General features: G+C 42.9%; 1 protein-coding gene across 2 annotated transcripts; it reads left to right on the forward strand.

Annotated features, from left to right (window-relative positions):
- Positions 1-26,422, forward strand: LOC139370998 (protein timeless homolog). Of its 2 annotated transcripts, XM_071110958.1 has the most exons (31): positions 1-149; positions 9,368-9,424; positions 9,610-9,747; positions 9,998-10,151; positions 10,558-10,672; positions 13,404-13,466; positions 13,609-13,710; positions 14,040-14,195; positions 14,441-14,574; positions 14,919-15,006; positions 15,209-15,385; positions 16,873-17,090; positions 17,268-17,371; positions 17,494-17,663; positions 17,905-18,030; positions 18,446-18,597; positions 18,860-18,957; positions 19,393-19,510; positions 19,729-19,930; positions 20,367-20,512; positions 20,626-20,711; positions 22,350-22,473; positions 22,660-22,742; positions 22,991-23,151; positions 23,299-23,521; positions 23,722-23,790; positions 23,961-24,079; positions 24,318-24,564; positions 24,927-24,966; positions 25,047-25,111; positions 25,321-26,422. In XM_071110958.1, the coding sequence occupies exons 3-31, from the start codon at positions 9,651-9,653 to the stop codon at positions 25,443-25,445; spliced, it is 3,762 nt and encodes a 1,253-aa protein (XP_070967059.1). In that variant the 5' UTR covers positions 1-149; positions 9,368-9,424; positions 9,610-9,650; the 3' UTR covers positions 25,446-26,422. The 2 variants fall into 2 exon arrangements, with proteins under 2 accessions (XP_070967059.1, XP_070967058.1); XM_071110957.1 differs by lacking the exon at positions 1-149 and having other exon boundaries at positions 9,408-9,443.

Below are 26,422 nucleotides of genomic sequence, written 5' to 3' on the forward strand. Positions count from 1 at the left end.
GTCTAGAATCGTCACGAATAGTTTAGGCGCTAAACTGGACAGTGCATATGGACTTCTCTTATTGTGAAAATGGCATTTTCATTACTTAGCTAATATATTAATAACTGTAATCAGAACACAAAGGTCCATTTTACCATCACCGCGGTCTGGTATGTATAGTTGCCAACTTTGTGTGATTGAATGATTGTGTAAACGAACGTTAGTATTTTTTGCTAGCTTAGCTAACTTAGCAAACACCGCATCGGCAAACGATGGAATTGCTTGTTTAAAAAAAAATCGCTTATAAATCATGTTATAATGTGTGCGTGTCAAACCTGTTTAATCTTCCATAACAGTGGAGTGAAATGCGTTGATAACATTTGCTTCATTTAGCTAATGTTCCCTGGCCAACCACGCTGGTCAAGTCATACCTGTCCAGTTTATACAAACTTGTGTGCTTGTATCTTCCCGCCAGGAGTCGTTTACTAAGCACTGAATGTGTGTTGCATCCAGGTACAAGTACAACTGCTATTCTGTGATCATCCTACATTCAGAAGCGAAATCACCCCATATAGAACCAATCAGTCGATATAATCGACGCGTAATGAATCAGACAGTGGGGCGCTGCCTTACCCACTAGTTCAGAAGGTTCACATCAACGTTTCATATCGTAATTTCCGAGTAGGCTGTAATTACTATTATTTTTTATTGTGCTGTAACTAAACTAGACAATCTTCTGATGTCCTTTCCCTTCGTCAAAAAGGTACGTAATGGAATTGTAAGTGTTTTTACCCCGGAATAGCCCGCTAAAATGACCCATAGTAGGGAAGAACATTTTTGAGTGCAATTCGATCTACAGTACATCTACACCTCGATATGAAACGTTGATTTGAACCTTCTGACCAACTAGTGGGCCAGGCGGCGCCCCACTGTCTGATTCATATCGCTTGATTTCTGATGACAGTTGTCGATTATATTGACTGATTGGAATTGTATCGGGTGTCTAAATGCTGTCCCTTTTTATGCAGTTTTTTTACTAATACATTTTTTGACAGCATTGCATGCTGACTTGTAGTCTGATTAATACACAATTATTTGATTTAATATGATTGATTAGCTGAGTTGTAGAAATGTCCAGGTGGGAAGTGTGGTTAAGGTTTAAAATCAGATACAAAATAAATAAGTAGGTGGGGTTTATCATAAATAAAGGTGAAATAAAAAAAATCTCTTTGTGGCTGTCTTAACTAGCTAGTGACGACTTTGCTGTCAGTAGAAATAGTACTTCAATACATTGCAGCGTTATTATAATATTATTAAGTGTCTGAGATGATAATCATTTTAGCAGGGGTTTATCACTATGAATGGGCCTGCCAATCTTTACACTCATACTGCCAAGTCCCAAAAGTAAATATGTTGTTTGGAAAACAGACTGACACATTGTCAGCTGGTTGGCAAAATATATGCATTTGCGTTGGAGCCCTTATGTCTTGACTGAATAATGCTATTTTGCCGATTTTATTTATATATATTTTTTTACACCTTTTATTTAAGTAGGCAAGTCAGTTAAGAACACATTCTTATTTTCAATGACGGCCTAGGAACGGTGGGTTAACTGCCTTGTTCAGGGGCAGAATGACAGATTTTCACCTTGTCAGCTCTGGGATTCAATCTTGCAACCTTACGGTTAACTAGTCCAACGCTCTAACCACCTGATTACATTGCACTCCATGAGGAGCCTGGCTGTTACGCGAATGCAGTAGAAGCCAAGGTAAGTTGCTAGCTAGCATTAAACTTACCTTATAAAAAAACAATCAATCATAATCACTAGTTAACTACACATGGTTGATGATATTACTAGTTTATCTAGCGTGTCCTGCGTTGCATATAATCGATTCAACGCTAGGGGATGATTTAACAAAAGCACATTTGCGGAAAAAAGCACAACCGCTGCACGACTGTACCTAACCATAAACACCAATGCCTTTCTTAAAATCAATACACAGAAGTATATATTTAAACCTGCATATTTAGCTAAAATAAATCCAGGTTAGCAAGCAATATTAACCAGGTGAAATTGTGTCACTTCTCTTGCGTTCATTGCACGCAGAGTCAGGGTATATGCAACAGCTTGGGTAGCCTGGCTCATTGCGAACTAATTTGCCTGAATTTTACGTAATTATGACATAACATTGAAGGTTGTACAATGTAACAAGAATATTTAGACTTAGGGATGCCACCCGTTAGATAAAATACCGAACGGTTCTGTATTTCACTGAAATAATAAACGTTTTGTTTTCTAAATGATAGTTTTCGGATTCAACCATATTAATGACTAAAGGCTCGTATTTCTGTGTTATTATGTTATAATTAAGTCTATGATTTGATATTTGATAGAGCAGTCTGACTGAGCGATGGTAGGCAGCAGCAGGCTCGTAAGCATTCATTCAAACATCACTTTTGTGCGTTTTACAAAAAGAGTATGGCACCTTTGTCTACTTTTCTGATATTCAAATCTGAAATCAGAACAGCAATAACTACTACCCCCCCCCCCCCCCCCCCCCCCCCCCCCCCCCCCCACACACACACACACACACACACACACACACACACACCATCCACACATTTAACCATAAGTTAATTCCTTTATCATACCAATCTATTCAACCTAACTAGGCTGGACAATAGAACGAGTCAAAATTTACCCAAGGTTGAAAACTGCCAAAAGAACGTTGGCTGAGCTGGACACTAGCGCGAGCCCATAGTAAATTAATGGAATCGAACGACAGGTGGGCAGGTCTCATTGCCAACAATAGCAAAGCAGGCATTGTGACGTAAAACAATAAGCTGGGAATAGAACGTTCGGAAGGCGAGTTGGTGCCACGATGCTCAATAGAACTAATAGGAGCTGGCAGGGTGAAAAATGCCCTAAAATAAGGCCAGTTTTGTCAGGATTACTTTAAAACTACGGCAAGCAGCTGGGACATATGGTAATATTATGAAACTGGGCTCTACAGCAGATGCAATGAACTAGTTTTTATCAGAAAAAAGCATTGTTAAAGATGTCATGTGTCCAGCATAACTTAACCTCGTTTTATCCCTCCATCCATTAGGTCTTCCATCCCTGTGTTCATACTTTATTTCTCTATCTGTGCTATTTATCTATTCAAGTCATAGCTTTTAACAGCTTTATCATTTTGATTAACAAAATATATGGTAAGGGATAAATGCTTGGGATAGAAGTTGTTTAAATGTATTTTAAACTTCAACAATGCCTTGTCTACTGTACTCTTATTACAGTTTGCATGTACTGTAGTAGTGTAAAAAGTGTGGTAGTGAGTAGTTATTTGTGATGAAATATGTGATCTAATTGCCCCACTATCCAAAGTAATCAGACAAATTATTTGACTATATTTAACTTCTTTGCTTAAGTAAAACATTTTTAAACTTCTTCCACTACCATAAAAATACTTGTAAAGAGTTAAAGCAAGTCCCACCAATTATTCTTAATGTCAAGTTACCATCTAGTTCCTTGTGTTGTATCAGGTTGGCACATCCGTAAGATTGCTGCAGATATAAGGGTTGATAAGATGGTGGTAGAGTGATTAGAGGTCTATGTTGGGCTAAATGCTAGCGTTAGCATTTGCTCGTTTCTGCATTAAGGAAAGTGTCGAATGACCACATTCTTGTAGCTAGACTAGAACTACAGCTCATTTCTGAAGAGTTTAAAAACGGGGGGGATTTCATAGGCTGCTTAAATGTCTTGCTGCTCATTGAGAAGTATAAACGTTGCCAGAGTGCTTTCTGATCTGTGTGGAGGGGCTGCTGTAGTTCTTATTTATTGTATTAATATTTTACTAGACAAGTCAGTTTAAGTACAAATTCTTATTTACAATGACGGCCTTCCCCGTCCAAACCCTCCCCTAACCCGGACGATGCTGGGCCAGTTGTGCACCGCCCTATGGGACTCCCGATTATGTCCGGTTGTGATATAGCCCGAGATCGAACCAGGGTCTGTAGTGACACCTCTAGCACTAAGATGCAGTGCCTCAGACTGTTGCTCCACTTGGGAGCCCGTAAGCATGTCTGTCAGAGAGTGGGGCTTTCATGTTCTGATATGATGAGAGGATGTGATAGATAAGATGAGCTAACGTTCTGTTTGTTTAAACCTGCTTTATAGTCCTCATGATACTATGTATTTGTCATGTTTTGTTCATCAGTAACCAGGTGTGGTTTTTGTGTCAAATTTGGTTGTGAGCCTTTACGCAACTTCTGGAAAAGTAATGCACTGTGTGTAAAAGGGAAAGAGTTTACATTTTGTTAGTAGTATAACAGTGCATTTGGAAGGTTTTCAGACCCCTTGATTTTTTCCACATTTTATCTTACAGCCTCATTCTAAAATTGATTAAATTTTTATTTTTCCTCATAATTCTACACACAATACCCCATAATGACAAAGCAAAAACAGGTTTTTAAAAATGTTTGCAAATTTATTTAAAATACAAAACTGAAATCACATTTGCATAGATATTCAGACCCTTTGCTCAGTACTTTGCTGAAGCCTCTTTGGCAGCAATTACAGCCTTGAATCTTCTTGGGTATGACGTTACAAGCTTGGCACAACTGTATTTGGGGAGTTTCTCCCATTCTTCTCTGCAGATCCTCTCAAGCTTTGTCAGGTTGGATGGGGAATGTTGCTGCACAGCTATTTTCAGGTGTCTCCAGAGATGTTTGATCGGGTTCAAGTCTGGGCTCTGGCAGAGCCCCTCAAGGACATTCAAAGACTTGTCTCAAAGCCACTCCTGCGTTGTCTTGGCTGTATTCTTAGGGTTGTTGTCCTGCTGGAAGGTTAACCTTTGCCCCAGTCTGAGGTCCTGAGCACTCTGGAGCAGGTTTTCATCAAGGATCTCTCAGTACTTTGCTCGGTTCATCTTTCCAGTCTTCCAGTCCCTGCTGCTGAATACATCCCCACAGCATGATGATGCCACCACCATGCTTCACAGTAGGGATGGTGCCATGTTTCCTGCAGACGTGACACTTGGCATTCAGGCCAAAGAGTTCAATCTTGGTTTCATCAGACCAGAGAATCTTGTTTCTCATGGTCTGAGAGTCCTTTAGGTGCCTTTTGGCAAACTCCAAGCGGGCTGTCATGTGCCTTTTACTGAGGAGTGGCTTCCTTCTGGGCACCCTACCATAAAGGCCTAATTGGTGGAGTGCTGCAAAGATGGTTGTCCTTCTGAAAGGTTCTCCCATCTCCACTGGAGTTCTGTCAGAGTGACCATTGGGTTTTTGTTCACCACCCTGACCAAGGCCCTTCTCCTCCGATTGCTCAGTTTGGCCCGGGCGGACAGCTCTTGGAAGTGTCTTGGTGGTTCCAAACGTATTCCATTTAAGGATTATGGAGACCACTATGTTCTTGGGGACCTTCAATGCTGCAGACATTTTTTTGGTACCCTTCCCAAGATCTTTGCCTTGATGAGGAAAAAAAGGTAATTTAATCCATTTTTAGAATAAGGCTGTAACGTAATACTTTCCGAATGCACTGTACATTTCGGTAATGTTGTGTTTTTAAAATCCTACATTCACTTTTTGGGATACGTTATTACAGCTTTAGACAGCTCGCATGGACATGTATTCTACATTTAACCGAAACAATTTACCCTAAGTCCACACTGTTTATGTTCCAAGAAGTGAGATTGTAGGCAAATGGAAACATTTAAATATACATTGGTACTCAATGTATGAAAGAAGGTACTTGGTTTGCTAGAATTACTTGAAGTGTGGAATTACAGTGCCTTGCGAAAGTATTCGGCCCCCTTGAACTTTGCGACCTTTTGCCACATTTCAGGCTTCAAACATAAAGATATAAAACTGTATTTTTTTGTGAAGAATCAACAACAAGTGGGACACAATCATGAAGTGGAACGACATTTATTGGATATTTCAAACTTTTTGAACAAATCAAAAACTGAAAAATTGGGCATGCAAAATTATTCAGCCCCCTTAAGTTAATACTTTGTAGCGCCACCTTTTGCTGCGATTACAGCTGTAAGTCGCTTGGGGTATGTCTCTATCAGTTGCACATCGAGAGACTGACATTTTTTTCCCATTCCTCCTTGCAAAACGGCTCGAGCTCAGTGAGGTTGGATGGAGAGCATTTGTGAACAGCAGTTTTCAGTTCTTTCCACAGATTCTCGATTGAATTCGGGTCTGGACTTTGACTTGGCCATTCTAACACCTGGATATGTTTATTTTTGAACCATTCCATTGTAGATTTTGCTTTATGTTTTGGATCATTGTCTTGTTGGAAGACAAATCTCCGTCCCAGTCTCAGGTCTTTTGCAGACTCCATCAGGTTTTCTTCCAGAATGGTCCTGTATTTGGCTCCATCCATCTTCCCACCAATTTTAACCATCTTCCCTGTCCCTGCTGAAGAAAAGCAGGCCCAAACCATGATGCTGCCACCACCATGTTTGACAGTGGGGATGGTGTGTTCAGCTGTGTTGCTTTTACGCCAAACATAACGTTTTGCATTGTTGCCAAAAAGTTCAATTTTGGTTTCATCTGACCAGAGCACCTTCTTCCACATGTTTGGTGTGTCTCCCAGGTGGCTTGTGGCAAACTTTAAACAACACTTTTTATGGATATCTTTAAGAAATGGCTTTCTTCTTGCCACTCTTCCATAAAGGCCAGATTTGTGCAATATACGACTGATTGTTGTCCTATGGACAGAGTCTCCCACCTCAGCTGTAGATCTCTGCAGTTCATCCAGAGTGATCATGGGCCTCTTGGCTGCATCTCTGATCAGTCTTCTCCTTGTATGAGCTGAAAGTTGAGGGACGGCCAGGTCTTGGTAGATTTGCAGTGGTCTGATACTCCTTCCATTTCAATATTATCGCTTGCACAGTGCTCCTTGGGATGTTTAACGCTTGGGAAATCTTTTTGTATCCAAATCCGGCTTTAAACTTCTTCACAACAGTATCTCGGACCTGCCTGGTGTGTTCCTTGTTCTTCATGATGCTCTCTGCGCTTTTAACGGACCTCTGAGACTATCACAGTGCAGGTGCATTTATACGGAGACTTGATTACACACAGGTGGATTGTATTTATCATCATTAGTCATTTAGGTCAACATTGGATCATTCAGAGATCCTCGCTGAACTTCTGGAGAGAGTTTGCTGCACTGAAAGTAAACGGGCTGGATAATTTTGCACGCCCAATTTTTCAGTTTTTGATTTGTTAAAAAAGTTTGAAATATCCAATAAATGTCGTTCCACTTCATGATTGTGTCCCACTTGTTGTTGATTCTTCACAAAAACAATACAGTTTTATATCTTTATGTTTGAAGCCTGAAATGTGGCAAAAGGTCGCAAAGTTCAAGGGGGCCGAATACTTTCGCAAGGCACTGTATAGGTTCACTCACACCTGAGAAGATTTAGGCTATGTGAAGTAAACCTTTACTGCTTCTTGGAGATGATGGCCTTTGTTTACAGATTTGAGTTAGACCCAGATTAATTTTCCCATATTGATTTATATGGAAATTGTGAGCCAGATCTTCTATTGTTGTGTATGTGTACCCCCCCCGCCCCCAAAATAGCCTATTACTGGATTATAACATTGCAGTTATTAGTTGTTACATCGTAGATGGTGTTGCCCCAATGATTGTATACACTGAGTATACCAAACAACACCTTCCTAATATTGCATGGAACCCCCCAGGATGCTGGCCCATATTGACTCCAATACTTCCCACAGTGTCAAGTAAGCTGGATGTCCTTTGGGTAGTGGAACATTCTTGATACACACAGGAAACTGTTGAGTGTGACAAACCGGTATGCGCCTACTACCATACCCCGTTCAAAGGCACGTAAATTTTGTCTTGTCCATTCACCCTCTGAATGGCACACATACACAATCCATATCTCAAGGCTTGATAATCGTTCCTTAACTGGTCTCCTCCCCTTCATCTACACTGATTTTTAAAGTGGATTTAACAAGTGACATCAATAAGGGATCTAAGCTTTCACCTGGTTTAACCTGGTCAGTCTATGCCATGGTAAAAGTAGGTGTTCTTAATGTTTTGTATACTCTGTGTGCTGTATGAATGGACAAAGCCACGATCACGTGACACCATTCATTCCTATGTAAAGACTCAATTGCGCGTTGAAGCCAAATTAAGTATGTTAAGATGGCGTCTCACAGAGACATAACATGCCCAGTAAGTGACGTTGCAGGCCAGCTCAGTGCTGCCCTCTCTCATTGAGTAACTGAAGGTGAAGGCCGACCCGGCTACTTCTGACTGCCATTAGCAACTAAATTATCCTTAACTACTTCTGTGTGTGAATAAAAAATAATAGGTTCAAGGACACACATCTGGTGTAAGAAGCAATAATTGGTACCATGATTGTCTTCGATTTTATTTACATGAAGATTGACCACAAATATTGCCATTTTTCCATTCATTATAATGGGGGATCCTGTTTAAATTTCCCGTAGCTTCAATGAGAGGGGTCAGTCATTCTCCGCTGGGTTGCCCCTCGTCTCACTGTGCTTTGTTAGTGCTTAGAGGAATAGAGGTTCTCACTGGCAGTCTCATTAGAGCGGGTCAATCGGGTTCATGTGGGTTTTCTATAGAATGTAGCAGTACTAGGTGTGTGAAGAAGCCTAGACGAGCTGATGGGAGTCTCTTTTCAAGTGGAGTAGTCCTTCGTATGCCCGTGTAGCGGTAAAAAGGTGGAACTGTGAGAACTTGTAGTCCTGTTCATGGTTCATTTCCATTTTCGGTTTGCCTACATAACCAGGTTAGTCAGAGGCTGAAATAGAATCTCTCTTTAAAATGGCCATAGCCCATCTCACAATTCAGAGGAGAGCAGGGATGCATGAGCTGTTCCGTGTACAAAACAAAAGGCTGCTTCTCATCCACTCCATTTCCTAAGGATGTTACTGTTCTGTTTACTTGAAGTCGCTGACCAGATGAGGTCAGATGGTTAATGTCACTAGGTCCTGTACTCTGGGCTAATCCTGGATCAGATCGCTCTGCTGGAATTGTCCGTAAGTGTGATTTGACAGTATGCCTTTCAACTCAAGACTGTCCGCTTGGATCTTGTCACAGTAAAAGTGTGTGTTTGAAAGGGAGCAATTGAGACACACGGCCAAGCAGCAAAGATGTCCTCTTGACATTCAATCTGCTCTTAGTTTCTCACACTGAAAAACATGCAGATTGCAATTCCAGCTCAATTATTAGTTGATAATATACCAAGAAAAGCACTAGTAGTTATGTTGATTATTCCTTGTGGCTGTGACTTTCTAATACCGTTTGAACTGAATTGTTTCTAGTGCGTAGACTGGTAAAGGCCATATAACAATGTCTGACTGTCTCTGTCTCCTACAGGTTTGAACGACCTATGAACTGACGTCTAAACGCCTCGGTTCTGCTGTTGAAATCCAGGTGATCTTTTAGCCTACAGGTGTATTATTCAGTCTAGTTTTTTGGGGCATAATATATTCACTATAGTTATTTTTGTTTTGTGTTGTGTACACTTTTTTAGTCTTCCCAGAACTATATATTATAAGACTTCTTCCTTCCCCACCTCATTATAAATCTCTCTCTATTTCCTGATTGCTGTGTGTCAGGTTGAGCATCACCTCTTCCTCCCGTGCCAGGCAGGTGATGTATGGACTTGTACGTGATGAACTGTGAGCTTTTAGCAACGTGCAGTGCCCTCGGGTACCTGGAAGGAGACACCTACCACAAAGAACCTGACTGTCTAGGTGAACTGCTACACACACTGGCTAACAACACTTGCTGGGCAATAAACACAGTGCCAAAGGTAGTACTGTGTACTAGGACCCAGTCTTGACATGAATTACTGTGTTTAGGGAGGATTTACAGTATATTTACTGTCAAAGCAACTTAAATTACTTGTGATAATCTGACCTAGGCCGGACTGCACTCAATAAGTAATGTAATTCATGTATAGGGCTTTTATATGCACTCTGACCCTGTGTGTGTCCCCTGTAGAGAGTGTGAAGGACCTGATCCGGTACCTGCGGCATGAGGATGACACGCGGGACACCCGTCAGCAGCTGGGGGCGGGCCAAATCCTCCAGAATGACCTGCTGCCCATTATCACCCAGCACAGCCAGGACAAGTCCCTGTTTGACGCCTGCATCAGGTACACTACACACACCCTCAATACTGCATCAGGTACACTACACACACCCTCAATACTGCATCAGGTACACTACACACACCCTCAGTACAGGCCTGCATCGGGTACACTACACACACCCTCAATACTGCATCAGGTACACTACACACATCCTCAATACTGCATCAGGTACACTACACACATCCTCAATACTGCATCAGGTACACTACACACATCCTCAATACTGCATCAGGTACACTACACACACCCTCAGTACAGGCCTGTATCGGGTGCATGAAGTTAAATAGCTAGAAAATATGTAATGTAGTTCGCCCCTGAACAGGTTGTTAGAAGCCTGGATGAATGTTGGATATTGGATCATGTGTTTTGGTTATAGTGTGGTTCTGATGCTGTCTCTGTTCCCTCACAGGCTTATGGTCAACCTTACCCAACCTGCACTGCTCTGCTTCGGGAAAGTCCCAGATGACCCCACTGTCAGACATCACTTCCTGGAAGTGGTATCCTATTTACAGGCCTATAAGGAGGTAGGTGTGTTTTTATTTTTTACATTTCACCTTTATTTAACTAGGCAAGTCAGTTAAGAACAAATTATTATTTACAATTACGGCCTACCAGGGAACAGTGCCTTGTTCAGGGGCAGAATGACAGATTTTTACCTTGTCAGCTCGGGGATTTCATCCAGAAACCTTTCGGTTACTGGCCCAACGCACTAACCACTAGACTACCTGATGCCCCAATGGTTGTGTCCCAAATGGCACCCTATAAGGGGGTGATATGGCCCAAAAATCATCTCTATTTTTAACCCTAACCCATTTATATATATATTTTTACCTTGTCAGCTTGTTTGATATATATATATATATATATATCAATCTCAAACAAGTCACCTATACACTGCATTTCAAACAGTCAGGAATAATCGAATGAATTCGGGGCTTGTAAAATTATACGTAGCCTAAATATAAGCCTTCAACCATAAGCCATTTTTTGCAATAGTTACTGATCTGGTTTTCAAATCTATGAAAATTTCCTTTTTGTTACAAATGTAACCAGACCCACGCACAATGCACATCCACTAATACTGACTAACTTCTGGTAGCAGACACTATAGAAAAATAACACAGGTCTCATAAACAATCTCTCAAACACAAGCCCCCTGCTAGTGAGTAGCCAGCTAATCTTTAGATTTAAAGTCTAGCCTTTTTGAATCTGTTTGCTTGCTAACAAGGTAGAACAGTTGAACTGTTATGAATACACCCTCCTGTCTGTCTCCAACTGTTTTAGAACACAGCCTGTTGACTTTGTTTACGTGTTGAAATGGCCTACCTGGATAAGAAAATGCTTATTTTTCAGAATGAGAACGTCTAAGCAAGTTCCTTTAAAAAAAATACGTATTTCTATGCTTCTTGCACATTTTATAAAATAAAGATTAGACGGCTATACTGAATTTAAATACAAACGTAACATGCAACAATGTTCAAAGATTTTACTGTGTTACAGTTTTAATATAAGGAAATCAGTCCATTGAAATAAATTCATTAGGCCCTATTCTATGGATTTCACATGGCTGGGAATACAGATATGCATTGATTTTGTTGGTCACAGATATATATTTTTTTAAAGTAGGGGCGTGGATCAGAAAACCAGTCAGTATCTGCTGACCACCATTTGCATCATGCAATGCGACATCTCCTTCGCATAGAGCTGATCAGGCTGTTGATTGTGGCCTGTGGAATGTTGTCCCACTCCTCTTCAATGGCTGTACGAAGTTGCTGGAGATCGGGGTGGCAGGTAGCCTAGTGGTTAGGGCGTTGGGCCCGTTTGTGGGAGATCCTAGTGTGGTCAGTGTATAAATACACTCTGCCAGTGCAGGACCAACACAGTCCAGTACAGTAGAGTATAGGCTACTGTCCAGGGCAGTATATTGCCTAAACCAGGCTTTGGCTTGCCTTGGCTGGGGAGGCAGGTAACCAAGTGGTTATAGCGTTGGACTAGTAACCGAAAGGTTGCTAGATCGAATCCCCGAGCTGACAAGGTAAAAATCTGTCCTGCCCCTGAACAAGTTAACCCAATGTTCCTAGGCCATCTTTGTAAATAAGAATTTGTTCTTAACTGACTTACCTAGTTAAATTAAGGTAAAATAAAAGATTGGCTGGAACTAGAACTCACTGTCGTGTACACGTCAATCCAGAGCATCCAAAACATGCTCAGTGGGTGACATGTCTGGTGAGTGTGCAGGCCATGAAAGAACAGGGACATTTTCAGCTTTCAGGAATTGTGTACAGATCTTTGTGACATGGGGTCGTGGATTATCAGGCTGAAACATGAGGTCATGGCGGTGGATTAATGCACAACAATGCATTCAAATTGCCATCGATAAAATGCAATTGTGTTCATTGTCCGTAGTTTATGCCTGCCCATACCATAACCCCACCACCATGGGGTGTTCACAACGTTGACATCAGCAAACTGCTCGCCCACACAGCGCCATACATGTAGCTTGTGGTTGTGAGGCCGGTTGGACGTACTGACAAATTCTCTAAAACGAAGTTCGAGGTGGCTAATTGGTTGGGAAATTAACATTTTTCCTTGGCAACAGCTCTGCTGGACATTCCTGAGGTGAGCATACCAATTGCTTGCTCCCTCAAAACTTGAGACATCTGTGGCATTGTATTGTGTGACAAAACTGCACATTTTAAAGTGGCCTTTCATTGTCCCCAGCACAAGGTGCACCGGTGTAATGATCATGCTGTTTAATCAGCGTTTTGATATGCCACACCTGTCATGTAGATGGATTATCTTGGCAAAGGAGAAATGCTTACAAATAGGTATGTCAACACTGCTGAGGATTATGTCTGTAATAAAGCCCTTTTGTGGTTGGCTGGGCCTGGCTTCCCAGTGGATAGGCCTGGCTGCCAAGGTGCTGCACCCCTGCCCCGTCATGTGAAATCCATAGATTAGCCTGCTCAATTTATTTAAATTGATTGATTTCCTTATATGAACTGTAACTCAGTAAAATCTTAAATTGTTGCATTTGTGTGTGTGTGTGTGTGTAATCTCCCAGACCTACACCGTATTCCCTTTTATAGTGCACTACCTTTTACCAGAGCTCTATTGGGGCCATTTGGAACACATCCTCTGTGATTATCTATTTGAGCCCATTCTAAGGGGTAGAGGGAGGAATACGGAATGATTGTATGTAGCAGTATGATGTGTATGGTTGACTCGTCTCCTTGTGTCTCTCCCTTTCCTCAGGCTTTTGCCAATGAAAAGGTGTTTGGAGTTCTGAGTGAGACCCTGTACACCCTGCTGCAACTGGTGAGTGTTATACTTTCAGACTACAACACCACAGAATGGAGTCCTCCACAAATAATCCTGGTCTTTTCCAAAAAATAAGAGTGAGAAACAGTGGCTCTGTGTTAAATGATTCTCTCTCCCTTTATCTGTCTCTGTCGGTCAGGACTGGGAGCAGAGGCAGGAGGAAGACAACCTGCTGATTGAGAGGATTCTGCTGCTGGTCAGGAATGTACTGCATGTCCCCGCTGACCCCTACGAGGAGAAGGTCAGAGTTCACTGTGTCGTGCTGTGACCCCATTCGGTACATTCCCAAGCAGCAGACCCTGCCAAGTTAAAAAAAATATATATTATTTTTTTTTAACGTTTTTTTTTAAGCCTTGGTTCATCTGTCAATCTCTCATTGTATTGAACTCTCTTTTTCATCACTGTGTCTTTTTTGTTTTCCTACCTTTCACTACTCCCCATCCTTTATTTCTTTCTCTTGCATCTCTTCTCTCTCTCTACCTACCTCTTCTCTTTTTCCTCTCCCTATCTCCTCCCCATCTCCTATCCTTTTCTGCTTCCTCCCTCCTTTCTCCTCTGGTATGGCTGTAGAACGTGGATGATGATGCCAGTGTGCATGACAAGCTGCTGTGGGCCATCCACATGAGTGGTCTAGACGACCTGATCAAGTTCCTAGCCTCTGCACAGAGCGAGCAGCAGTGGAGCATGCATGTGCTGGAGGTCATCTCCCTCATGTTCAGAGACCAGGTGAGACCAGAGAGGGAGACACCTGGGCCCATATCCATAATGTATCGCAGAGTAGGGTTGCTCATCTAGGACTAGGTACCTGTCTGTGTAATCTTATGCATTATGATCTAAAAGGCTTAGAATTAATCAAACATTCCAGCTTCTGCTACACCCAATATGGCTGCCGATACACAGCCCACAGAATATTACTTTTAATGAAAGGGTCCATTCTATTGATTCTGATTGTATGTTCTCCCTCCCTGCAGACGCCGGAACTCCTGGTGAGTGCGGGTCAGGCTCGTTCAGCTCAGGAGAAACAGAGAGATGCCCAGGAGCTGGAGGCACTACGACAAAAAGAGCAAGCGGAGAAACGCAGCCGCACCCTCCAGAGAGGAACCCGGTAACTACACTGATCTCGGCAGTTTTTCTCAGCGAGACATGCTCTTTAGATGTAGATTAGATACCATCTGACCTCAGAGCAGTTGAAGATAGTGTGATATGCTCTAGAGCACAGGAGGTTGGTGGTACCTTAATAGGGGCGGACAGGCTTGTGATAATGGCTTGAGCGGGGTAAGTGGAATGGAATCCAAATACATGGTTTCTATGTGTTTGAAGCCATTCCATTTCCTCCATTCCAGCCAATATTATGAGCCTTCCTCCCCTCAGCAGCCTCCAATGCTCTGGAGAGATGCCAGGTAAAAAAAATACTTTCAGAATTGTCTGATGCCTTTCCCTCTCTTTCAGACACTCTCGCTTTGGAGGCTCGTATGTGGTTCAGGGACTCAAGTCCATTGGCGAGAAAGATGTGATCTACCACCGAGGCCTTCACAACGTGAGTGCGAAATCCTAGAGCAGTACCCCAAAATTGTATTACCGGGGAGTTGGCATTTGAAGCAGGTTTCCTAGATAAAGGTCAAAGCTATTGTAACGAATGGAAAAACCAACATTTGCATTTCCAAGCTGAAGTGTCAAGTAGTTAAATCTGTCCTTTCTCGTTATCCTACCGGTCCCTTCTTACATGTCTTTGGTCCTAGTTCAAGAACTACACCCACGATGAAGGCAAGGCGGTGAGACGTGTGCCCAAGCGGAAGCTGCACGCTCGAGACTCGGAGGGCAAACGCCGCTCGGCCCTCAACGTGCGCCTCTTCCTGCGCGAGTTCTGCATGGACTTCCTGGAGAACTGCTATAATCGCCTCATGTACCTGGTCAAGGTGAGGAGAAGGGGTTATCACACGTCATGATGGCCAAAGAAATGACTATCACACTGCAGGGGGTGTACTGCCCAATATAGGGTGTGCGTCACAATAATCTGTCCTTCCTCCTGAAGTGTGTACTCGTTCATTACTCCTCATTATTTAAAAGCATTGGATTGGTGTTGGCCTGGCCTAGAGCAGTTGTACTCAAAGTCTGGGTTAGTGGGGTCGCCAAGATTTAAAGCTGCAGTATGTAACTTTTTGGGCGACGGGACCAAATTCACATATAAATGTGAGTTCTAGATGTCCTTCTTGTTGAAAGCAAGTTTGACGCGGTAGATCTGTTTGATGTGCTCTACTTCTATGTTTCCCATTCGTAAATGTTTTTACCTCTTGCTTGCTGTTTAGTACACCAGCTTCAAACAGCTGAAAATAAAATCATTGAGGTTATTGAAAAGATATCGAGGAGCGATTTCTGCATATTGCACCTTTAAAGAAAAAAAAAGAAAAAATTGAGTAAATGTATTGTATTTGATAAAAAAATAATTGAATGTTATTTGTCAATGGAAAAATGTATTTACATTTTTATATATATACACTCCTCAAAAAAATAAAGGGAACACTTAAACAACACAATGTAACTCCGAGTCAATCACACTTCTGTGAAATCAAACTGTCCACTTAGGAAGCAACACTGATTGACAATACATTTCACATGTTGTTGTGCAAATAGACAACAGGTTGAAAGTATAGGCAATTAGCAAGACACCCCCAATAAAGGAGTGGTTTTGCAGGTGGGGACCACAGACCACTTCTCAGTTCCTATGCTTCCTGGCTGATGGTTTGGTCAGATCTAGGATGTGTTATTTTAGTGTTCCCTTTATTTTTTTTGAGCATTGTATGTAAATAAATTTTTCCTTTGTATATAAAAATGTAAATACATTTTTCCATTGACAAATAACATTCAATTCTTGTTCAATTCCGTTCCCGCTTAAAAAGTTTGAATAAGACTGTCGTAGAGGGAGTTCCCATATACCAGTCTGTCTGCCTGTCTTTTTTTATCCTTGAAAGGAAGTGAACAAGTGCATACTTTGGGAAGGAGAGATTATTGGTAGACAGGGACTCTGACTGTAATTCTGAAAGTAACCATATTTTCCTGGAAGTTGCTGTGTGACATTGTGAATCCAGTTAAATCCAAGTTGAGTTACTGGGTTCCTGGCCCAGTCAAAAGCAACATTCTTCCTGCACAGCGAGAAGGTGTGTTTGGATGGTGAAATAGTGGACTTAAAAAAATTAAAAAACTTTATCCCAGAAACTCAGTTACCACATTTTGATTGAATAAAGCCCTATGTTGCACAATATAACAGTCTTCACACTTGTGGTTTGAGGCCTGTTTAGACACAGCGGTCACATTACAGACTCTCAGTCCTATCTATGCAAACAGATCTGAGCTCAGTGCAGTTTGCGACATCACTCACAGCTGGTCTCTCTGTCTGCTTCCACAGGAGGGACTGATCAGGGAACAGGCGCAGCAGCACGACGAGACCTACTACCTATGGGCTCTCAGCTTCTTCATGGCCTTTAACCGCGGCAACGGTTTCCGTGCTGACCTGGTCTCCGAGACAATGTCCATCCGTGCCTTCCACTTCATTGAGCGCAACATCACCAATTACTACGAGATGATGCTCACCGACCGCAAGGAGGCCTCGTCCTGGTCCCGTAGGTGTGTGTGGAAAACAGGGTTATTTTTTAAGGGAGCCATGTTGGCACTAAAAGTTTTGAAGTCTAATTTGAATGTTATCGTGGACCGTATGGAGCCCACATGGAGGATGGCTTGTACATTTCTGTGTATCTCTGGCTTTGAACGTGTAAGAAATACATTTTTGCATGTTTCTTCCAGGATGCACCTGGCTCTGAAGGCGTATCAGGAGCTGCTGCTGACGGTGAACGAGATGGACCGCTCCCGAGACGAGGACATCAGACAGAGCGCGAACGTCATCAAGAGTGAGACGCTTCTCCGGTCTTCCGCTCTTCTCTCCACCTCTTGTCGTTTCCTCTTCTCTTCTTTGTTTCCTCTTTCATTATTTTTCTAAACGAAACATCTAAATCCTCTGTCTCCCTTCCAGGTAACATTTTCTACCTGATGGAGTACAGAGAGATCTTCTTGACCCTGCTGAGGAAGTTTGATGAGACAAAGCAGCCTCGCACATTCCTCAGGGACCTGGTGGAGTCCACCCACCTCTTCCTGCGCATGCTGGAGCGCTTCTGCAAGGGACGCAACAACCTGGTGGTGCAGGTGAGCCTCACTCTCTACTCACAGACAGATAGGGGCCACTAGAGGGGTGAAAGGAATAAGTGCAAGGTGATATTTTGTCAAATAGTGAAGTTGCTGAAAATGGATTATTGTTGACTTGAACATGCATCAAATGACAGCCCTACAGTTCGTTATTTACAAAAAGGGTATCTGGCTATATGTCGATTCAGTTCCACTTCATATGATTTATTTTCTGTTATCCAACTCTGCTTCCCTCCTGCAGAGGAAGCGTGTGAAGCGTAAGAAGTCTAAGGGCCGGAAGAATCCGACTGCAGCAGAGACCACCCCCGAGGAACTGGAGGAGACGTGGGGGGCCGTGGCAGAGGAGCTGAGGGCCACTAGCTTTCAGGTCACTGTTGGGGATCAGCCTTGGGGATCAGCCAGGGGACAGTTAACACATGGAGCAGCTAGCTTGTCTCGTCTACTCACCACCAGACTCCATTCCATTTACTGAGGCAGATTGTTGCTTGGTGCTTTCATGGCTTCATGTTGTAGCATTACACTGTTAACAGACAGCTAGGGAGGAGTTCATGGGTGCATCTCGGTTGTCTAAAGTGGCTTCCTCTCTCTGTCTCGTTTCCTTCATAATATTCACTGGTGAAAGCAAATGCCATATGGCTTTCCCCTATTGTATGTGTAGATCAGTGCAGATGGAGGACAGGAGACAAGTAGAGGAAGATTGTTTAATCTATTGAGATGCAGCCCTAGTGTGTTGCTGTTAATGTGTATGAGTGCTAAATCTGGGTCTGTCTGTATGGCTGCAGTTGTCGGAGGCTCTGACAGAGGGCGCTGTGCCATTTGACGCTGCGTCTGAGACTCCCCTGGAGGAGCAGAGGACTGAGGCCATGGTGCGTGTCCAGGATACCCTGCTCAACAGACTGGGCCCTGAGGCTCTGGGCCTGCTACGAGCCGCGAGGTCAGTCACACACTCAATCTGACTCTGCTCTCATAGACTTCTTTTGGGAAAATCGGTTATAGATGTATCCGCCATTGAACACTACAATATTATTATTTATTTTGGTAGTGCTTTTCTTAAACTCAAAGTGCCCTACATCCACGTGGGTCGATCCACCAAGAGTCAAAACAGCATTTTGATCCGAAGCTACTTTTTGGGCCATTCACTTTACAATAACAAACATGGTGGTTGTCATAATTCTCTTTATATATTTCTATCATAGGGAGGTGTGGCCAGAGGGAGATGTGTTTGGTTCAGCTGATGTGGAGCCAGAGGAGGAACTGGAGCTCCTCAAACAGATCCTCATTGCCAACCTGCCCAGTGAGTGTCTCTGTGGCGCTGTTGGTAGTACTCGAGTCCAGGACTCGACTTGACTCTGACTTGATTCACAATTTTCATGACAAGTAACTCGACTAGGACTCGACCAGTGGTGACTTTGTCAGAAAATCTCTCTTTTGTATAATTAAACATACTAGCTACAACAGCTAATGTTATATAGCTGTATTATGTAGTTAGCCTTACAAATGGTTGGACTGCAGCTTTTAGTACTACCAAGTGACTCAAGTATAAAGGACTTGGACTCGAACACTAGGTACTTGGGACTCGACTTGGACTCGGTTTGGCGACTTGACTACATCACTGGCCTGGTAATTTATAAAATATGGGATTGATATGATTTAATCTGACGTGTATATTAGCAGATGCATTAATATCTACAAAAATAAAGTAGATTAAGAAACACTGTTTTGTTTTGAGGGCCACCTCCCCCTGAACCTGGGATGGAGGAGGAGGATGGAGAGTTGGAGGAGGAGGAAGAGCTGGAGTCTGTACGCGTGTCTGAGACGGAGTTCAACTTCCTGGACTTCATCAAGAGGTGAGGGACACAAATTGAGTGTTTACAGTACACGTGATCTCAGATTTGCATCACCAGGGCCTCCGTGTCAGGCTCCTGAATATGAAGAACTAGTGATAAAAACATTTACAAAACAGAACATGTTAAAACTGTAATGAATAAGCCCCAGACACTCCATTTGCCCTGTGATAACACTGACCGTTTTAACTCTTCACTGCCCAATGTGCCCTGCCTACCAGGTTTGCCAACCCCAACGTCGTACGTCCCTACCTGCTCCTGCTCCGGTCTTACTCCCAGAACTCCCCCCACACCAACCACTGCATCACACGCATGCTGCACCGCCTGGCCGTCGACCTTAAGATGGACGCCCTGCTCTTCCAGCTTTCTGTCTTCTGCCTCTTCAACAAGATCCTAGGAGACCCTGCCTCCACTGCCTATAAGGTTAACCAGGGTCCCGTTCATTAGGGAACACCGTAGCAAAATGTTGCAATGGAAAATTTTAAGTGTTTATTAGACAAGTTCAGCTAGTCCCTCTCTGTTTCGGTCTGTTTTGTGCCTGATAAATGAACCTGAACCACCAAAACACTGGGGTAGATGGGTGCTACCCTGGGAGCTCTCTAGTGTAATCTCACACGTAGGGGAGGAATGATTGTGATGCCGTTTTGCAGTTGATTAATGAACCGATGAACTGAAAAGACGAGTGCATTTGTAAGCGAGCGGACCAGCTTCAGGCTAATGATGGTCTGAATCTTTACCGGAGATACTCACATGTAACTCAAATTACATATCAAGTCCCTTCGGATTTAAAATCCTGTAACCAAGGCACATGGAATCTAATACACTTACATGTTCCAATATTTTTCTCTTCCCCCTACAGGAGCTGGTGACCTTTGCTAAGTTTGTGCTGAACCGTTTCTTTGCCCTGGCGGCTAAAAACAACAAGGCTTTTGTAGAGCTGCTCTTCTGGAAGAGTGTGGGAGCTGCCCGCGAGATGACAGAGGGCTACAGCAAGCCTGGAGAAGGGTGTGTGTGTGCGCCTGGGTGTCAATTAAATAAGTGTCTGTGTTCTCCTACACTTAATGCTTTTCAAGGTTTCCATTTTTAAAAGTCATTTATTGTTCTCATGCTCGTCTCAGAGAGGAGTCTAATAAGAAAGCAAAATGGACGCCAGAGGAAGAGGATGAGCTGCGAACACTCTACGAGGAGCACCGCGACTCTGAAGGTAAACAAAGGACATCACTCCCCTCTGAATTTCCTGTACTTTTATCACCAATCCTTTCATCTATCTGGTGTTTTATGGCATAGCCATCCCATACAGTACCAGTCAAAGGTTTGGACACACTTACACATTCAAGGGTTTTTCTTTATTTTGACTATTTTCTACATAGTTTTGATTCTACAATGAAATAACGCATATGGAATCATGTAGTAACCAAAAAAGTGTTAAACAAACCAAAATATATTTGAGATTCAAAGTACTTTGCCTTTGTGACAGCTTTGAACACACTTTGCATTCTCTCAACCAGCTTCATGAGGTAGTCACCTGGAATGCTTTTGCAGCCGTGTTGGTGTTCCCAATTACACTGAGCACTTGTTGGCTGCTTTTCCTTCACTCTGTGGTCCAACTCATCCCAAACCATCTCAATTGGGTTGAGGTCAGGTGATTTGTGGAGGCCAGGTCATCTGATGCAGCACTCCATCCCTCTCCTTCTTGGTCAAATAGCCCTTACACAGCCTGGAGGTGTGTTGGGTCATTGTCCTGTTTAAAAACAAATGATAGTCCCACTAAGCGCAAACCAGATGTCGTATCGCTGCAGAATGCTGTGGTAGCCATGCTGGTTAAGTGTGTTTTGAATTCTAAATAAATCAGTGTCACCAGCAAAGCACCATCACACCACCTCCTCCATGCTTCACGGTGGGAACCACACATGCGGAGATCATCCTTTCACCTACTCTGCCTTTCAAAAATACATGACGGTTGGAATCAAAAATCTAAAATTTGGACTCATCAGACTAAAGGACAGATTTCCACCGGTTTAAGGTCCATTGCTCATGTTTCTTGGCCCAAGCAAGTCTCTTCTTTTTATTAATGGTTGGCAGTGTTTTTTTGCAGCAATTCGACCATGAAGGCCTGATTCACGCAGTCTCCTCTGAACAGTTGATGTTGAGATGTGTCTGTTACTTGAACTCTGAAGATTTTATTTGGGCTGCAATTTCTGAGTCTGGTAACTCTAATGAACTTATCCTGTGCAGCAGAGGTAACTCTGGGTCTTCTTTTCCTGTGGCGGTCCTCATGGGAGCCAGTTTCACCATAGTGCTTGATGGTTTTTGCGACTGCACTTGAAGAAACGTTCAAAGTTCTTGATATTTTCCACGTTGTCTGACCTTTATGTCCTTTATGTCGTTTCTCTTTGCTTATTTGAGCTGTTCTTGCCATAATATGGACTTGGTCTCTTACTAAATAGGGCCATCTTCTGTATACCACCCCTACCTTGTCACAACCCAACTTTTTGGCTCAAACGCATTAAAAGAAATTCCATACATTTTAACAAGGCACACCTGTTAATTGAAGCTGGTTGAGAGAATGCCAAGAGTGTGCAAAGCTGTCATCAAGTTAAATGGTGGCTACTTTGAAGAATCTCAAATATATTATATATTTTGATTTGTTTTAACACTATTTTCGTTTACTACATGATTCCATGTGTTATTTAATAGTTTTGATGTTTTCACTATTATTCTACGATGTAAAAAATAAATAAAAACCCTGGAATGATTGTGTCTAAACTTTTGACTGGTAATGTATGTTCATGAATGCTTGTTCCATATTGTCTCTGAACCTTTGACTCTCGCTCTATCACAGTGCCTGACATTGTTGAGACTCTGCTGCCGTTGCTTAGCAACACCACCCGTACGCGTCGGCAGGTGGTGGCCCAGTTGGTGGCGATGGGACTGGTGGACAGTGTAAAAGACCTGAAGAAACAGAGGTTAGTCCGTGTCATTCAAGGGGGCTTCATGTCTAGGCTACATCCTGTCACCTGATAGCTTTTACCATAGAGAACCTATTCCATATTAATGTCCGTAGATGTAACGTACTGTTTACTTGTCAGTGCTAGTTAGATTATGGAAAGGACACAGCCTGACCTATAGCTTCTGATTTGACATCCCTGAAGGAAAGGCACTCGTATTGTTCTGTGGACAGAGGAGCAGGAAGAAGAGCTACAGATGCTGTTTGAGGAGTTCAGAGACTCCGATGGTACGTTCTGAAGGCGCCCTTGATTCCCATGCTATACCATGTTACCATGGCGATAACGGTTGCCATATTTGTTTGTCTCCATGGTGATACTGGTTGCAGACCTGTGTTGGAAAGCTTTCCGAATTTGCTGTTTTGTGACCGTTCTATTGATTCCTTTGTGCTAGACAAGCTCAATAAAGCCCAGTTGAAGTATTTTGAATTCAGATATCATTTGAACCCAGTTCTGAGTGGTTGTTACATTTCTGTAGATGTGCTGGGGAACATCCTGAAAAAGGTGACGGCTAAACGTTCCCGGGCCCGCATGGTGGAGAAGTTGCTCAGCATGGGCCTGGTCTCCGACCGACGGGAACTCCACAAGAAGAGACGGCGCAATCCTAACGCTCCGGGGAAGAGCGCCGCGATGGGAATGGTGACATGAATTTATTTAACTTTTTTTTTTTGTTTTTGTCTCTTATTGTAATACTGGGTGTCCAGTATTATAGAATAGGTTGGCGATCTAGAAATGTCATAAAACTAGCACCACTAATTATTAAAGTATTTGTGTGTAATCTGTTAGACTGAAGAAGAGTTCCTGGCTCATCTCCCTGGAGGTCTAACTGAAGAGCCCATGGACGAGGAGGAGGAGGAGGAGGAAGAAGACGAAGAGGAGAGCGAGGGGGAGGAGCTGGAGAGACAGGCTCCGGCAGCCAGAGGGAGGAAAAGCTGGAGGGCAGAGAGGGAGAGCATGGTTGAGAAGAATGCCAGTCTGAGGACCATGGTGTACACTCTACGGCAGGAAGGTGAGAGCAGAGCATTCATGTTTACAGTTACGTTTTCAATACAGACTACCCCTTCTGTGTGTCAGTATAGTAGTATGTTCTTTTCATTTTAACATCACACAAGCTAATCAAAGAAGATTTAATATGGGCAAGAAGGTCACATAACAGTTGGTGTTGGTCAACAGTTGATAAATGGTCCCTAAAGCTGTATTTCGTAACAGGTATGTCAGGACCCCTGTTGTGGCTACAGAACTGCCTGAACAGAACGGCAGATCACCGCGAGGAAGAAGGTGAGTAATAATCCACTTTTAAAAAATGTGACCTAAAAAATATTTGGGGGAAACAACGCAGCATTGAGCATTTTGCTTTTCTTTATCAATGTGAATTGCTGCATTCTTGAAGTGTGGTTGAGGAAATGTGTGATTTATTGTGGTAGTTAACGTTCTATTTTCGCCATCAGGCTTGTTTCAGCCCGTGCCAATTGTCCCTCTGACTGAGGAGAACGAGGATGCCATGGAGAAAAAGAGCTTTCAGAGGTTACTACGGAAAATAGGGGTCCGAGCACCAGCTGATGAACAGGTTGGCTTTAGGAGAGAACTCTGCTATTTCTATATTTTTTTGTCCTACCCACATGATTAAAATTATAGGAATAATCCTCAATTTAATTACTTATATGCAAGATTTGGCTGATATGAGGCAGTGAAACTTTGAGAAAGTTGCATTCATAAAAGGCGGTGAAGTGATGTTTTTCAACATGCTTTCCCATAGACTACTGTATAGGTAATACATTTCCTCTGTGTGTCTGGTGATCGATTAGGAGTCATTCTGGAGGATCCCAGCCCAGATGAGACCATCCCAGCTGAGGGGAGCGGCGGAGGTCCTTAGCCATAGTCAGGATGCCCTAGCAGCGGGGGCAGAGGAGTGGGAACAGCCAACCCCAGGGAGCCCCATCCAGGAACAGCAGCAAGGGGAGGCAGACTCTCACGAGCAGAGAGCCCAGGCCCTCCGAGCCCTGCTGCTGGCCCGCAAGATGAAACAGCCCTCTGCCTCAGCAGAACACACAGGTCAGCAGATTAGACATTGGTTGTCTGAAATGGCACCCTATTCACTATATAGTGCACTAGTTTTGACCATAACCCTATGTGCCCTGGTTCAAAGAAGGGCGCTATATATTAGCTGTTATCTCCTACTCAGTTTATACCTCTTGTAACTGATTAACAGTGGAGGTCTCGTAGGATTGATCCCACGCTGTTGCTTTGTTAACCATGACTTTATTAAGAGACAAGGTCATATTTGCAAACTCTTTACACATTTCTAAGTTTAATACGGCTGCTATTTTGTCTTACTAAAAATGAGAATATGAATAACTACTTTATATTCGGAAACACCCACTTTTATATCTACCATGACATTTGTCTTTTCCCAGATTTCACACCTGTTGAAGATTCAGACAGTGCACCTCAGAGGTGAGACACTTGTCCATTCTATTATGTAATAGCATATCTCTGTTCTGTTCTGACTTTTCTCTTCTCCTTTACCATCACAGATCTTCAGAGAAGAAGACCTCCACCAAGAGAAGCCGAGTGGTGTTGGACAGTGATGAGGATGAAGGTACTACTGTGCTGTCGTCTAATCATAATCTAGTCATATTAGTTTTTTTACCCATAAACTAGAAATGATAGCCTGGGTGCCAGTCTGTTTAGGCAATGACTGCTGTTTGTTACAGAAGAAACGGTCTGGCATCCAGGCTTAAAGATTATTTACTACGACATTTAAACATGGGGCTGTATTGCTAACACTGCCGTCTCCTCTCCTGACAGAGGACTCTCCTCTCACTATGGACCTGGGGGCAGACGGGGGCGCTGACTCAGACACGGATGCGCACTCCGCCCCTGCCAAGCGCAAACGACAGAGGGTCCTGATTGACGATGATGAAGATGATTAGAGGAGAAGTCTTCAGTTTGATTTAGATTTATTCTGTATAGCGCTTTTCCACGTATGTGCTTTACAGAGAAAGGGAAAAGCTCACCTCATTCACCAACAATGTGAGGCATCCATTTGGACCCAATTTGATTGAAGCATCATCATACACCATGCCTCTATGGGGTTGTGTGTAGACTAAGGATGGGGAACATGGACCCTCACTTACCAAATATTTCTCAGAGAAGGCGGTATACAAGTCTTCTCAGACAAAAGACCAGAGAGGGAGAGAACCCCAGGTTTTTAGGTAACATGGTGCGTTGATGACTCCTCCCCCTTTGCCTGTACTAACCAATTTGGAAAAGATTCTAGTCCTGATTGACAGCTCACTGTTAATTCATCCTAAATATTTCCATGCGTTTGTTTAATTGTTGTTGTAAGGAGCGGATGGTAAGGCTATTGTATAATTAAGGTGGTTAAAACGACTGGTTGGTTGTGTGGTCTGGTCGCTTATTGTATCCACTGTTTTCACATCCTTATAAGAACACACACCATGGTGTTTATTTTGTTTTTGGCAGTAATGATGTCTTGCAGTATGAGGAAGTGTAGGATGTTCGTTCAAGGATGTTTTTTTTAAATGTTTTTGTCGTTTATATTCTTCAATCTCTTTTTTGAGTATCCTTCAATGTTTTGTATTCATTTCAAAGGACCAGCCAAGCCAATATAGGGATTGTACGGTCAATGCCCAGGTTTTAGAATGTGTTACCTCAAACTAGGTTGTTCTATCCATGTGTGTGTCCCAAATGGCACCCTATTCCATTTGGGAAGCAAATTATATAAACTCAAGATTGTTTCAACTGCAGGTGTTCAGTAATCAGCCGATTACTAAACACCTGGGAAATATATCTGCTGTTTTTAAAAAGCTGTTTTCAGAAAGTAGTTTCTCATGTTAGAGTTCAGGGTAAAACCTGCATACGTTGATTAAACAAACAAAAAAAGTAA

This window comes from Oncorhynchus clarkii, chromosome 17, assembly GCF_045791955.1.
Source record: "Oncorhynchus clarkii lewisi isolate Uvic-CL-2024 chromosome 17, UVic_Ocla_1.0, whole genome shotgun sequence".
In the NCBI taxonomy this organism is placed as follows: Eukaryota; Metazoa; Chordata; class Actinopteri; order Salmoniformes; family Salmonidae; genus Oncorhynchus; species Oncorhynchus clarkii.

Excerpts from the sequence above, each read along its gene's own strand:
- LOC139370998 (XM_071110958.1), top strand. The coding sequence starts at position 9,651 with ATGGACTTGTACGTGATGAACTGTGAGCTTTTAGCAACGTGCAGTGCC. Across the intron at positions 20,513-20,625 it reads TACAGCAAGCCTGGAGAAGG|AGAGGAGTCTAATAAGAAAG; the intron begins GTGTGTGTGTGC and ends TGCTCGTCTCAG. Across the intron at positions 24,565-24,926 it reads TGCCTCAGCAGAACACACAG|ATTTCACACCTGTTGAAGAT; the intron begins GTCAGCAGATTA and ends GTCTTTTCCCAG.